This window comes from Monodelphis domestica, chromosome 1 (assembly GCF_027887165.1).
Source record: "Monodelphis domestica isolate mMonDom1 chromosome 1, mMonDom1.pri, whole genome shotgun sequence".
In the NCBI taxonomy this organism is placed as follows: domain Eukaryota; kingdom Metazoa; phylum Chordata; class Mammalia; order Didelphimorphia; family Didelphidae; genus Monodelphis; species Monodelphis domestica.
In genome coordinates this window covers 159,666,185-159,680,439 of record NC_077227.1, presented here as the reverse complement: position 1 = coordinate 159,680,439, position 14,255 = coordinate 159,666,185, and the positions used below count along the sequence as shown (strand labels likewise).

The following is a 14,255-nucleotide window of genomic DNA, read 5'->3' as shown; positions in this document are numbered from 1 at the left end:
GAATGGAGGGAAGGAAGGGAAATAGCAGGTAGTGAGCTGTATGATTACAAGGTAAGGTATGTAGTAGAAGAATACTTTGAAATACTTTCAAACTGTGTGACCCTGGGCAAACCACTTAACCCTGATTGCCCAGCTCATGCCACTCTTCAGTCTTAGAACTGATACTAAGACAGAAGGTGAGCGTTAATGAAAAATAAAAACCCTATATACTGTGGTTACTTTAATTACATATGTTGAAGGCAGTTAAAAGTTGCAACTGTGTAGTGGTAGTAATAAAATATGGACCTGAACACACATAGCCACAAATACTAAGAAGCTAATTTAAGGAAATTATTGTAAACAAGTCCAGAAATCAGGAAGTGATATATGCATCTTTACATAGTTATCACTGTTCCTTTGGGTCATCAAGCTCAAGGAAACTTCTAAAACAGCTTCTTTCATTTTCTGTCTTACCAAACCTGCTTATCTCACTTGAGGCTGGGGATATCTTTAGGCTACTCATTAAAAAAAAAAGTTTTTAGTAAATGTAGGGTGATTCTTGGAAATATTATACACTTAAGGAGATACAGTAACTCTTTAGGGCACTGGCATACCTTTTAATACAGCAACCTTGTAAAAAGGCCTTGCCCTCAGCACTAATTTACTAGTATGATAAAAAAGAATCTAATACAGAGTTTGGAAGGGACCTCAGAAGCTATCCCAACTCATTGAGACAAGACTTCTTTCCACTAAATATTGGACAAATAGGAATCCAGGCTTTGACTGAAGATTTCAAATAAGTGCAAACCTACTAATTCCAAATGCATTTAACCCCAACACTGGGTAGTTCTAATTGTTAAGTTTCTCCTTAAATCAAGCCTATATCAGTCTGTTGAATGTTGTTGCAACTTCCATCTCCAAGGCTAACCAAAACAAGTCTATTGCCTTTTGTATATGACAGCTTTTCATATACCCAGAAGACATCTTATCCTATTTTCTCTTTCCTAGGCTATACTTCCTCAATTTCTTCAATGACATCAAAATGGCATGATTTCATTATCCTGATACTTTTCAGCTTATTATTTATTTACTATTTATAGACCTTGCTAAAATATAGCTCCCTAAAGTGAAGACAACATTCTAGGTATGGCATGACCATGGCAGAGTACAGTGAGTCTTCTTTACTCTTGGCTATATCTTTCTTCCTTTCTTTAAAAAACAAAAACAATACCAAAACCGAAACAAAACAAAACAAAAAACCCCTTATCTTCTGTCTTAGAATTCATACTATGTTTTGGTAAGGGCTAGGCAAGCTGGGTTGTGTAAATAGAAATTCTGTACTCCTGAACTACATTACTCAGTATCCCTTTCCTTTTTGTCCCCAAGATGCTTGCTTAAGGTTGTATAGATAAAGGTGTGTGTAGCCTACCCTGGGCTCTCTCTCTTGCTGATGGTGCTCTGTGTGCTCTCTCGGCCCCTCGGGTATGTCCAGGGAAGCTTTCTTTCTTTACTGAGGCTAGAACTTTCCTTTTGCTTCAAGTTATTATTAATAAATTTTTAAAATATAATACTTGGAGTATTTGGCTATTAAATTTTAATCTTACAGGGTTAAGTGATTTTCCCAGGGTTACATAGGAAATGTCTGAGGCCAAATTTGAATCCAAGTCCTCCTGTCCCCAGGCCTAAGCCACAGCTGCCTTTCTGGCTACATCTTTCAATGGCCTATGACCACATTAGCCTTTCTGGCTATCATACTGAGCTTTCTGAAAGAACCAAACAAAATGTACCCATGATATGATATTAGATGTGGGACTCCTGGTAAGGAACTCTTCTGATGAAGACTGGTACTTGCTCTGATATTTACAATCCAAAAGTTGCTGGGGGTGCTGAGAGGGTGAGCGACTTTGCCACACCACATGGCCAGGATATGTCAGAGGCAGGACCTGAAAGTTCCTGATTCTAATAGTCCCTCTACACAATATGCCACAAAACCTCTTTATGCTGAACTTGAACCTGCTAGATTTTTTCCCTCCCTGAAGTTCTATATAACTACTATCTCCCCATCACATACTTGAGAAGTTAATTTTAAAAACTCATTTTAACTAAATTTTATCTTGTTAGCTTCTGCTCAATATTATAATCTATGGAAAGCTCACTTACTATAATTATACAAGTATAAATACTACTCCAGATTCCCCAAATTTGGTATTCCATCTCCTGAATGTGCTTTTCTACAATATGTCCCTGAAATTAAACCTGCTTCCTCCTCACCTCCACTTCTACGTATGTCAGTTGGATTGAAATGGATATAAGGGGGAAGAATGTGGGAGAAAAAAATCTGGAAGGGGAGGCTGTGTGGAGAATTGAATGGAGAAGGGAGAACTTGGAAACAGATAGACCAGTGGTAACATTGAAAAAAAAAACAGTCTTAGTTGTGCAATGGGATTAGAAGCCAAACTTTGAAAAGCTGGGAAATTTAAAAAGGGGGTGAGGGGAGATGAGAATAGAGACAAATAGAGATAGCTTTTTCTAAGAATTTAGTCATGAAAGATAGAAGAAATACCTGCGTATAGTTTAAGGGAGATGGGAGAGTCATATACGATTTCTTGTTATTGTTTTTCTTAAAGGTTGTGGGAGAGGAGGTAATGCTTAAAGGGAGCCAGAAGGCTGGAGAGAATGATGGAGAAAGCAAACTGTCAGAAGAGACAAGAGGGTCAGACATAAAAGAAGTATGGCCCTGGCAAGTAAAAGTGCTTCCTCTTCAGTAGAGATGCAGAAAAGGAGAGATTAGAGAATTAGTGGAAAGGTTTGAGGAGTTTAAATAGAGGAAAACTAGAGCTCACAATGGATAGCTGCTGTGAGGGGATGTCCCACTATTTGACTGGCACTCTACTACGAACAAGGAAGTATCACAGCTAGTCGATTAGAGAAGAACTCAGGACTGCTGTATAGAAGCGAAGGCTCAATTAGGATGAAATAACAAATTTGTATTGACATGATTCTGAGTTTTCCTCAAACATCATCCACCAGCATATAAGTAGGAATAAAGACGTTTGAGGCTAGCATTAGGGGTCCTACAAAACAGGGTCTTGACAGTAAGAAGTCATAGCTAGGGCTGAGGTCCTGAACAAAGTCCTGGAGTGGAATGCCTGGTGTCAGAGATTTTACCTCTGCCTTGGTTCTAGATCAATGGTCCTTGAAAGTCTAATATTACTATGCTAAGTAAGGGAAGAGCAGCAGGGGTTTCCAGAAGAATAAATTATATTGGTGAGGAGAAGGAAAAGAGGGAATCTAACCATAGTAGATGAAGATACCTCCTTTCATCTATCTATCTATGTTGGTTCACAGGGAATGGAGGTCTTTAAAGTCATTTTTGCTGGGTCACTTAGAAGTATAAAGAATAAAGCAAAATAAATAGCATCAACAACTAGGAAATTCAGGAAAATCTCTCAGTATATAACATCTGAGCTTAGCTTTAGAGGAAACTAAGAATTCTAAGTGGTAGAAGTAATGTATGAGATACCCTCAAGAATGGAAGTGAACAACTGCAAAAGCCCAGTGTGAGAAGATAGAACATAAAGTTTGGGGAACAGTAAACAGGCCAGTTTGACTGAAAGATTGAATGCACAAGGGGAAGTTATGTGAAAAACATGCCAAGAGTTGGATTTTAAAACCTGTTTTTATTCACCTTTAAATACTTATTTAACAACTATAAATCATGCTCAAATGGCTTAGACTTTCTTATTACTATTAACTATTATTTAAATCCTTTTAACTTTTTTTTTTTAAACCCTTACTTTTCGGGGGGCAGCTGGGTAGCTCAGTGTATTGAGAGCCAGGCCTAGAGATGAGAGGTCCTGGGTTCAAACCTGGCCTCAGACACTTCCCAGCTGTGTGACCCTGGGCAAGTCACTTAACCCCCATTGCTAGCCCTTACCACTCTTCTGCTTTGGAGCTCTCAATCATCAAGCTGCCCCCCTTTTAACTCTTGTATAAAAGAAATAATGCTGCAACTGAGTCACAGCCAAAGCAAAAAAGTCTATAGGTAAAAATATCATGGAAATAATTCTCTTGTTGTAGCAGTATCACAGGATCTTCTGATTTAACTGAATTCTAGTCTTACTAAATTAGTTTTAGTTACACTTTTCAAATACCTGAGTAGAACTTAGGCCTAGTCTATAGGTGATTTCATTAGTATTCCTCAGCACAAAAGGCTTCCTTCTAATTTCATTGTTTCTTTCCCAAAAGCTCCAAAATGTATAAACTTTACTGGCACTGAGAAGCAATTTGGTGTCCTATAGGAACCTTGTTTACCAAAAATGTTCCTTAGAATTTACCTTTTTATATACATTGGTCTCCCCTTTCTGACACTGAAGTCCTGGGTTCAAGTCTGCTTGTAGATACTTTCTAGTTGTGTGATCCGGGGAAAATCATTTAATACCAGTTGTCTAACCCCTATTACTCTCCTGCTTCAGAATCAATACTTAGTATTAATTCTAAGACAGAAGGTAAAGGTATATAAAAAAAAGAATAAGGGGATCACTGAAAAATGGAAAGTAATGAGAGCTTATAATAGTATGATGGCTAAATGGAGAAAAGGGAATATTATATAAATCAAATAATCAATTAGCCAGCATTTTTCAATGTATGAGGCATTGAAAGATACAAAGACAAAAAAGGAAACAATTCCTGCCCTGAAGGGGCTTATATTCTACAAAGTGAGACAACATGTACACACATGTATCTAAGATATAGACAAAATAAATGGAGAAACAGGAAAGGCTTCATACATAATTATGCTTGAACTGAAGTTAGAAGGAAATAGGAAATTCTTAGTGGTAGAAGTGAGGAAATGTATTCTAGGAATTTGCCATAGATTGTGAGAAGGCATAGAGATGGAAGTTGGACTGTTACGTTAGGAGAAATAGCAAAAAAGCCCGTCTGACTGGGCTATATAATGTGTGAAACTGAATAATGTATAAGCCTGGAGAGGCAAATAGAAGACATATTATAAAGAACTTCAGATGGTGAACCGAGGAGTTTCTATTTAATTCTCTGGGTATAGAGATGTTGTAAAGGCATCATGGATTAGTAGAAAAGCTATACTTGGCAGCAACAATCAGGGTTTAAACCCTGCCTCTAATGCTAACTAACCATGTGACTGTGGGGAACTCTTGTCTTTATCTGAGCCTGTTTCCTCATCTACAAAGAGGGTGGATAATGCCTCTAGTTGACTACCTAAAAACAGGAGAATGAAGATGTTCAAATGAGATCAGCTATGTAAAACACTCTGCAAACCTTAAAAGTGTTATATAAAACCATTAAGGAGATGGATTTATGAAACTTTCATGCAGAGAACAACTTGAAAGGTAGGTAGGCAAAGAGGGTCTGGGGGTGGGAGGGAGGGAGAGGAAGGGAAGGACAGCTTTTGTATAGTTCCAAACTGCCCTCCAGAATGGTTGGATCAATTGACAACTCCACCAGTAGTGTGTTAGTGTCCCAATTTTGCCATATTCTCTCCAACATTTATCACTTTCCTTTGCTGCCATATTGGCCAGTCTGATTGGTGTAAGGTTATACCTCAGAGTTGTTTTAATTTGCATTTCTCTAATCAGGAGGGATTTTTCATGTGCTTATTGATAGTTTTGATTTCATCACGTGAAAACTGCCTAATTGTATCCCTTGACCATTTGTCAACTGGGGATTGGGCTCAATTTTTTGTAAATTTGACGTAGTTCCTTATATATTTGGGAAATTAAATCTTTGTAAGAGAGTTTTATTGTTTTCCTTCTAGTTTTGGTTGCATTGGTTTTGTTTGTACAAAAACTTTTTTAGTTAATTCTACTTTTTAAGAAACTCTTTTCTTCACTGGATTTGTGTACTTTTTTCTTTTGGTCAAATCTGCTTTGCATTGCTTTCCTTTCTCTTCCCCATTTTCCCTCTGCCTCTTTTAATTAATTTTTTGAAATCCTTTTTGAACTCTTCCAAAGCCTGAGACCAACTCATATTTTTCTTTGAAGTTTTGCATATATTTGCTTTGCTTTCACTGTCCCCTTGTGTGCCTGTGCCTTGCTCTGTCACCATAAAAATGTTCTATGGTTAGGTGTTTTTTTGTTTTGATATTTGCTTATTTTCCCAGTCTTTTACTTGACTTTCACTTTTATCGTAAAGGTAGGCTCTGTATTTAAGAAAGAGAGGGCACTCTCTTAAACCTTTTCCTTGCTCTGCTACCCTTAGCTCTGTTTCTGAGTTTCTGCAAGTTTCAGTTTTTCCAGGATGGTATGATGGCCTGACAGCCACCTCCCATTTCTGATTCAGTCACCCCCTGGGACTGCTGAAGTTTTGTGGAACTCAGAGCACTAATAGCTACCTTGTGCTGGAGTTCAGGGTTTAGCCTCAGCCCCGGGCAGGCACTTTTGGTCTTTTTCTGGGCTTAATCAGGCCAGGCACACTGTGGACTGCCTTGCCCTGGGGCTTGAAAATTTATCTTGAGATTGGGCTAGAGCTCTGGGCCTTCCCTCTGGGCTTATTATATAGATCAGGCCTGCTGCTTGGATTACATCAAGAAGATCCAGAATGAACTTTTGGGTGCAACTGATTGAACTAATGGGGTTTGAACATTTATTGTAAATGTATACTTTTATGTCAAAGGGGACTGCCCCTTAACTGGCTTTTTGTCAATGTGCCTAGTAAACATTGGTTTTGCTTTTTCTTTCTCTCTTTTCTATTCCCTCTTATCTCTAACTAGTGTAGTTTCCTCTTAGGTGAAATATTGTATATGCCTGTAGTTAGAAATTTTTAGGGGTATAAGATGATTATGTTAAATGATCAATGGAGAGACTTAGTCTCTCAATGATCATTAGGGGGAATTGTGAAGATAAATTGTAACCCTTGTCTATTTTTAGATTTAATCCCCATAACATGGTACTTAAAAGTTAAATATGAAGATCTGCCCAGTTAGATCTAATCACCAAAAGTGCAAATATTCCACTGAATCATGAAGTGGGAGGTCTGTGACCCACGTGTGCAATAGTGGGTAATGAATTAGAATCGACTAACTGCCTTCTAGGCAGTCTTAGAGCAGAGTGTCAGCTGTGATTGATAGATGTGGAATTAGGGGAAATGACACAAGAGAAAATGTCTTTAAAAGTGGAGTTCAACTTGGAACTGGGATATACTTGGAGTGGAATCTCCTGTGAGAGAAGAGTTCTTCATTTTTGGAAGTGGAGACTGGAGGAATTCTTCATGCTTTCGAGTTGAGGCTGGTGAAGCAGGGCAGAAGGATCTGCTGACTTGGACTGCCTTGATACAAAAAAAGTAGAATTAACCAAAAGGAAAAGGAGTCAAAAGCTCATGGAAGAAAATCATTCCTTAAAAACTAGACCAGGCAACTAGAAGCTAATGGCTTGACAAGACATCAAGAAACAGTAAAACAAAATAAAAAGAATGAACAAACAGAAGAAAATGTGAAATGTTTCCACTTGAAAAAAACCTAATGACCTGAAAAGCAGATCCAGGAGAGACAGTTTAAGAAATATTGGACTACTTGAAAGCCATGATGAAAAAAATAAAAGCCTAGACATCATAATACAAGAAATTATCAAAGGACTTCCAGGTGGTGAGTCAAGATGGCAGAATTAAATCAGAGTAGCTCTGAGTCATCATGAAAATCCTCTCCAATCAATATTAAAATATCTCCACAAAAATGAATATAGGAGTGAAAGAACCAACAAGAAGGAGACAAGGTGAAACAACTTTCAAGAAAAGAAAAACCCAAAAGGTATACAGAGAACATCTGGGGCTCTGGGGTGAGAGGGGAGCAGAGCCAGCAAGAGGTTGTAGCAAGGAGTGAAGAGCAAGCCACACACTTCTACCCCACATCTGCTGTCCCTGGTTTGGAACCTAAACTAAGTCAACATTCAGACCCTGAAATACTACCTGGCAAATAGTAGTCCAAGCCAACACACACCCCTTGAAATTTCAAACCTGTGAAGAAGTCTGGAGTCTCAGCCCAGGGCTGATCCATGTGGGCCCAGAGCAAAGCCAGGAATCCTAATCTGGGTTTGGGATGAGGATATAGTTCACAGTTTGGGATGGTTGATAGTACTACAGGGGTGGGGGGGGGCCTGAATCTTTTTGCCTAAAGTAGAACTCCAGGACAGGGCAATCAAAGGTGTGTCCGATAAGAACAAGTACAGAGTAAGACCAAAAACTTACACCTAGTCCGAGACTACAGTTTAAGTAGTTTCTAACCTGATCAAGATCAAAGTAAGACCAAAAGCTTGCAACCAAGCCTAAGACAAGTTTTTGAGTTATCAGGATCTCAAGAGTTAACTGAATCAGTGGGGGGGGGAAGGGGCTCTCAGAGCTCTTAGCCTTCAGGCCATCACATCATCCTCCCAGAATTGAAACTGGTAAAAACCCAGGAAATAAGCTAAGAATAGCATCAAGGAAGGAATGAAGTTTAAAAGGGTATCCCAACTTCCCAGAAAACAGAGGCTACCTATAAATGAGCAAACAACAACAAAAAAAGCAACTAACTCCAAAGAATTTTTATGAACACAGAGCAAGGTACAGACACAGAAGAAATTATCACAGAAAACTGTCCTGATGTTCCTGAATAAGAAGTAAAACAAAAATGGAAAGAATTCACAGATCACCTCTGGAAATTAATTCCCAAATGACAACTACCAGGTATCTTATAGCTAAATTCAAGAGCCCCTAAGCCAAGGAGAAAATACTTTAAGCAGCCAGAAAGAAACAATTCAAATACCAAAGAGCTACAGTCAGGATCACCCAGGATTTAGCAGCCTCCACATTAAGGGATCAGAAGGCTTGGAATATGATATTCTGGAAGGCAAAAAGGTCTCTATATTTACAACCCAGAATCAACTATCCAGCAAACCTGAGTATATACTTTCAGGAGGGAAAAATGGCTATTTAATAAAGGAAGATTTCCAGGCATTGCAAATACCAGACCTAAACAGAAAATTCTATGTCCAAACATAAGACTCAAAAGAAACCAAAAAAGATAAATATGAAAGAAAAAATTTAAGGGATTCAATAAGGTCAAACTGTTTATATTCCTATGTAGAAAGAAGAAAGTTGTAATTCTTAAAATTTTATTAGTATTAGAGCTGTTAGAAGGTGTATACACAGAGAGTGTGTGAGTAAGCTGATATGATATGAAAAAAAAAGGTGAACTCACCACCAAAAAATAAGAAATTAAAGCAATCATTAGGAGCTATTTTACCCAACTATATGCCAAGAAATCTGATAATCTGAGTGAAATGGATATTTATAAAAAATATAATTTTCCCAGATTCACAAGAGTAAATAGAATGCTTAAATAATGCCATCTCATAAAAATATATTGAACAAACCATCAATGAACTCCCTAAGAAAAATTCTCAGGACCAAATAGATTCACAAGTAAATTCTATCAAACATTTAAAGAACAATTAATCCCAATACTATATAAACTTATTCAGGAAAATATGTAGAAAAGTATCAAGTTCTTTTTATGAGACAAATATGGTACTGTTACCTAAGCCAGGAAAACAAAAACAGAGAAAGAAAATTATAGACCAATTTCATTAATGAATAGATACAAAAATTTTAAATAAAATATTAGCAAGGAGACAACAGCAATATATCACAAGGATCAATCGCTATGACCAGGTAGGGTTTATATCAGAAATACAGGGCTGGTTTAATATTAGAAAAACTATCAGCATAAATGACCATACCAATAGCCAAATTAACAGAAATCATATTATATCTCAGTAGATGCAGAAAGAGTCTTTAACAAAATACCACAACCATTCCTATTTAAAAACAGTAGAAAGTATCCTTAAAATGATAAGCAGTATCTATCTAAAACCATCACCAACTATCATCTGTAATGGAGATAAGTTAGAAGCCTTCCCAATAAGATCATAGGGAAGCAATTATTTATCACCACTATTATTTAATATTGTTCCAGAAATGCTAGCTTTAGTAATTAAAAAATGAAAAAAATTGAAGGAATTAAAGTATGCAAAGAGGAAACTAAACTAACACTCTTTGCAGATAGTATGATGGTATACTTAGAGAATCAACTAAAAAACTAGTTAAAATACTTAACTTTAGCAAAATTGCAGGATACAAAATAAATCCACATAAATCATCAGCATTTATATATATTACCAACAAAATTCAGTAGGAATAGATAGAAAGAAATTCCATTTAAAATCACTCTAGATAATATAAAATACCTGGGAATCTATTTGCCAAGACTAACATAGGAATTATATGAACACAATTACAAAACACTTTTCACACAAATAAAGTCAGATCTAAACAATTGGAAAAATAACTAATATAATGAAAATGACAATTCTACCTAAATTAATTTACTCATTAGACATGCCAATTAAACTACCAAATAATTATTTTATGGAACTAGAAAAATAATAACAAAATTCACCTGAAAGAACAAAAGGCCAATAATATCAAGGGAATTAATGGGGGAAAAATGTGAAGGAAGGTGGCCTAGCAGTACCAGATCTCAAACTGTACTGTAAAGCAGTAATCGTCAAAACAGTCTGATACTGGCTAAGAAATGGTAGCTCAACAGAATAGATTAGACACACCATATAAAGGGGAAAATGACCGTATAAACTTAGTGTCTGATAAACTCAAACCAGACAAGAACTTACTATTTAACAAAAACTGCTGGGAAAACTGGAAAACAGTATGGTAGAAACTAGTTTTAGGCCATTTCATACACTATGCCAAAATAAGGTCAAAATGGGTATATGATTGAGATATAAAGAGTGATTCCATAAGCAAATTAGAGGAACATAGAACAGTTTACCTGCCAGTTCTATGGAGATTGGAAGAATTTGTGAACAAACAAGAGATAGAGAGCATTATAAGATATAAAATAAATAATTTTGATTCTTTAAGCTAAAAAGTTTTTATTTTTAAAAAATAAATCCTTACCTTCCATCTTAGAATCAACACTGGGTATTGGTTCTAAGGCAGAAGAGTGGTAAGGGCTAGGCAATGGGGGTTAAGTGACTTGCCCAGGGTCACACAGTTAGGAAGTGTCTGAGGCTAGATTTGAACCCAGGACCTCTCATCTCTGGGCTTGACTCTCAATCCACTGAGAGCTAAAAAGTTTTTAAATAAGCAAAACCAATGTAAATAAGATTAGAAGGGAAACTACAAACTGGGAAAAATATTTTTATAACAAATTTCTAAAAAAAAGTTCTGATTTTGCAAATTTAAAGAGAATAAAGTCAAATTTGTAAGAATACAAGCCATTCCCTAATTGACAAATGGTCAAAGGATATGAACAAGCAATTTTCAGATGAGGTAATTACATTTATTGTGTAAAGTAAACTATCTTCAATCTGCAGAACCCCAATGGTGGGTGTTACAGAGTAACATTATATTTAATGGCCTTGTATCCCCTGGCATCAGCGTATAACATCATCATGGAGGGAGGAGCTGGGGTTTTTTAAAAGGCAACCTTGGGAAGAAGGCCCTTTTACTGCCTTTCTTGAACAGACTGGCTCTCTAGGCTTGTGCTTGGTGATGGGCAGTCAGCATGGAGGGGATCATACTGGGCTGAAACCTGGGACCAGATCTTACCTTAAATTAGTAAGACTGAAATCTCTCTCACTCTCTCATCGATAGTGTTCTCATTTTATTAATAAATGCTTATAATTCTAGCTAGACAACTTTTTAAATTTGTTACACTATCAATAATCATATGAAAAAATGTTCTAAATAACTCTTGATTATAAAAATGCAAGTTAAAACAACCACCTAACATCTATTAGATTAGAGGAAAGTGATAAATGTTGGAGCAGATGGGGCAAACACTAATGCAATGTTAGTGGAGTCATGAACAGAGTCAACCATTCTGGAGGGCAATCTGGAATTATGCCCAAAGGGTCATAAAATTAAGTATATCCTTTGATTGTATAATAGCACTACTGGGTCTGTATCCCAAAGAGATAATAAAAAAAGAGAAAGGATCTACTTGTACAAAAATATTTATAGCAACTCTTTGTGGTGGCAAAGAATTGGAAATTATGGGGAAGTGCATCAATTGGGGAATGGCTAAACAAAGCTGTGCTATGTGATTATGATGGAATACAATTGTACTATAAGAAATGATAAGCAGGATGGTTTCAGAAAAAGATGGAAAGATCTGTATGAACTCATGCGGAGCAAAACAAGCAGAAGCAGGAGAACATTGTACACAATAAAAACAATATCATACAATGATCAATGTTGAAAACTTGGCTTCACTAAGCAATACAAAGATTTTGGACAATTTTGAAGGACTCATGACAAAGAATGCTATCCATCTCCAGAGAAAAAACTCTTGGAATCAGATGCAGATCAAAGCATACTATCTTTCATATTAGTTTATTTACAGTTTTATTTTGGAGTTTTAGTTTTGTTCATGAGTATGCTCTTACAATAACATATTTATGGCTCAGACCAAATTGTTTACCATCTGAGTGGGAGGAGGGAAAGGAGAGAGCGAGGGAGATCATTGAAAATTTATTACATGTAACTGGAAAAATAAAATATCTTTGAATTTAAAAAAACCGCATGCTCAAGAGAAAATTTCATTTGTGGGTATCAAGCTTTTCATGAAATAAATAAATGAAGTACAATAAGAATTACTACTAACTTAAAAACTCTTAAGTAAACAATGGAAACTCTTTTTTATATGTATATTGTCTTTAATGGAAACAGGGAAACTAAAGAGGGATGTATTTAGGAGGAAGACAATGTTCCATTTTGGTCATGCTGATTTTTCCGCCTATGGGGGCAGTAATGTGGAAATGTCCAGTAGATAACAGTTAATCAGGGAGTTAAGGAGTGGATTTCAGAGAAAAGATTTTCAGGTTTAGGCATGTTGAGTTCAACATTATGGAACCTGCAATTAAAAATGTTTACTAGGCAATTGCTAATTGGAGATAGGAGCTACGGAGAGAGAAGACAGCTAGACAGTCAAGTTTGTTGTTACCGCAGAGAATTAATAGTAAAATCTGTGGAAATTGAAAAGATCACCAAAAGAAAAGGCATAGAGAAAAAAAATAAAAAAGACAAAAGAGCCCAGGACAAAGCAATGGAGACCACTCCTGTTTAGAGACTAGACACAGATGAAGAAAGGAAGGAGAATAAGAGATCACTGTCATGAAATCCCAAGGAGGAGAGAGTATCCAGGGGTGGCCAACAGTGTGTCAAAAGTATCAGAGAGCTCAGAAAAGATGAGATCTGAGAAAAGGCCACAGAATATAACAATTAGAAGATTGTTATTATTTTCAAAGAACAGAATTTCATTAGTGGTGTGGTCAGAAGCCAGATTTTAAAACATTCAGAAGAAAGTGAGAAGGAAGTGGAGGTAACAAGTACTGATGATGTTTTTCAGAATTTTGAACATAGGCCCAAAATATGATAGATGAATAATGTTTTAGAGAACACAAAGAATTAATATCCTACAGGGGGAAAAATACAATTAATTATATATTTTTGGGTCCTCGAATTCTTTATCACATTAACACTTACCCTTTGTTATTTAATGGTGATGCAGGAGATACAGAAGGGCAGGTTCTCTTAGCAGAAGGTTCTTCCTCTTCTTCATCTGATGAACTATCTATAGTGAGGTCAATTACTTCTACTTTCTTATTTTTGTTTGAAGATTGATGGTGAGAAGACACTTGGTGGTCCAAGGGGGAACTCAAGCATCCTGAGGGGGAAAGAGAATGGTTAATTTTTTAATTTTAAACACTTTCTTTTCTTCTTTTTTTAGTGCTCTTATGACTAATCAATTACTGATTTCATCATACTGGTAGTATCATAAATATGAAAAATGAAAAGGTGAGTTGCTCCTTTTCGTTTTGGACATGGTTTTAATACGGGTTGCTAAAACTTTTACTATTCAATTTTTTAATAAGTGTGTTTTTTTAATTGACCCTTTGTGATGAAACCAAGTACTTTGTTTTATGCCAAATTATCTGTACAGTATTCAACATGTTCTAAGTGATTAAAAAATGTAATAAAGTTTTTAAATGTAAGTCATGATGGCTTTCTGGGGAAAATAGAACAAAAGCCATGCCAAAAATTAATTGATATATGAATACTGACCACTACACACCAAGTCTGTTAAATATTAAATATATATTATTATTTCAAAACCACAATTTTGCCAATGAGTTATGAGACTATATTACTTTGAAATTTTGTATCAGAAACTCTGGAAAAAA

At 36.2% G+C, this 14,255-nt stretch overlaps 1 protein-coding gene across 5 annotated transcripts in view; it reads right to left on the bottom strand.

The window, feature by feature from the left end:
* Nucleotides 1-14,255, bottom strand: part of PIAS1 (protein inhibitor of activated STAT 1) — a 194,428-nt gene that overhangs the window by 11,172 nt on the left and 169,001 nt on the right. For all 5 annotated transcript variants that reach the window (XM_056808709.1, XM_007479621.2, XM_007479620.3 and 2 more), the window contains one exon: nt 13,558-13,738. In XM_056808709.1, the coding sequence (XP_056664687.1) occupies nt 13,558-13,738 (181 nt within the window). The remainder of the gene's footprint in view (nt 1-13,557; nt 13,739-14,255) is intronic.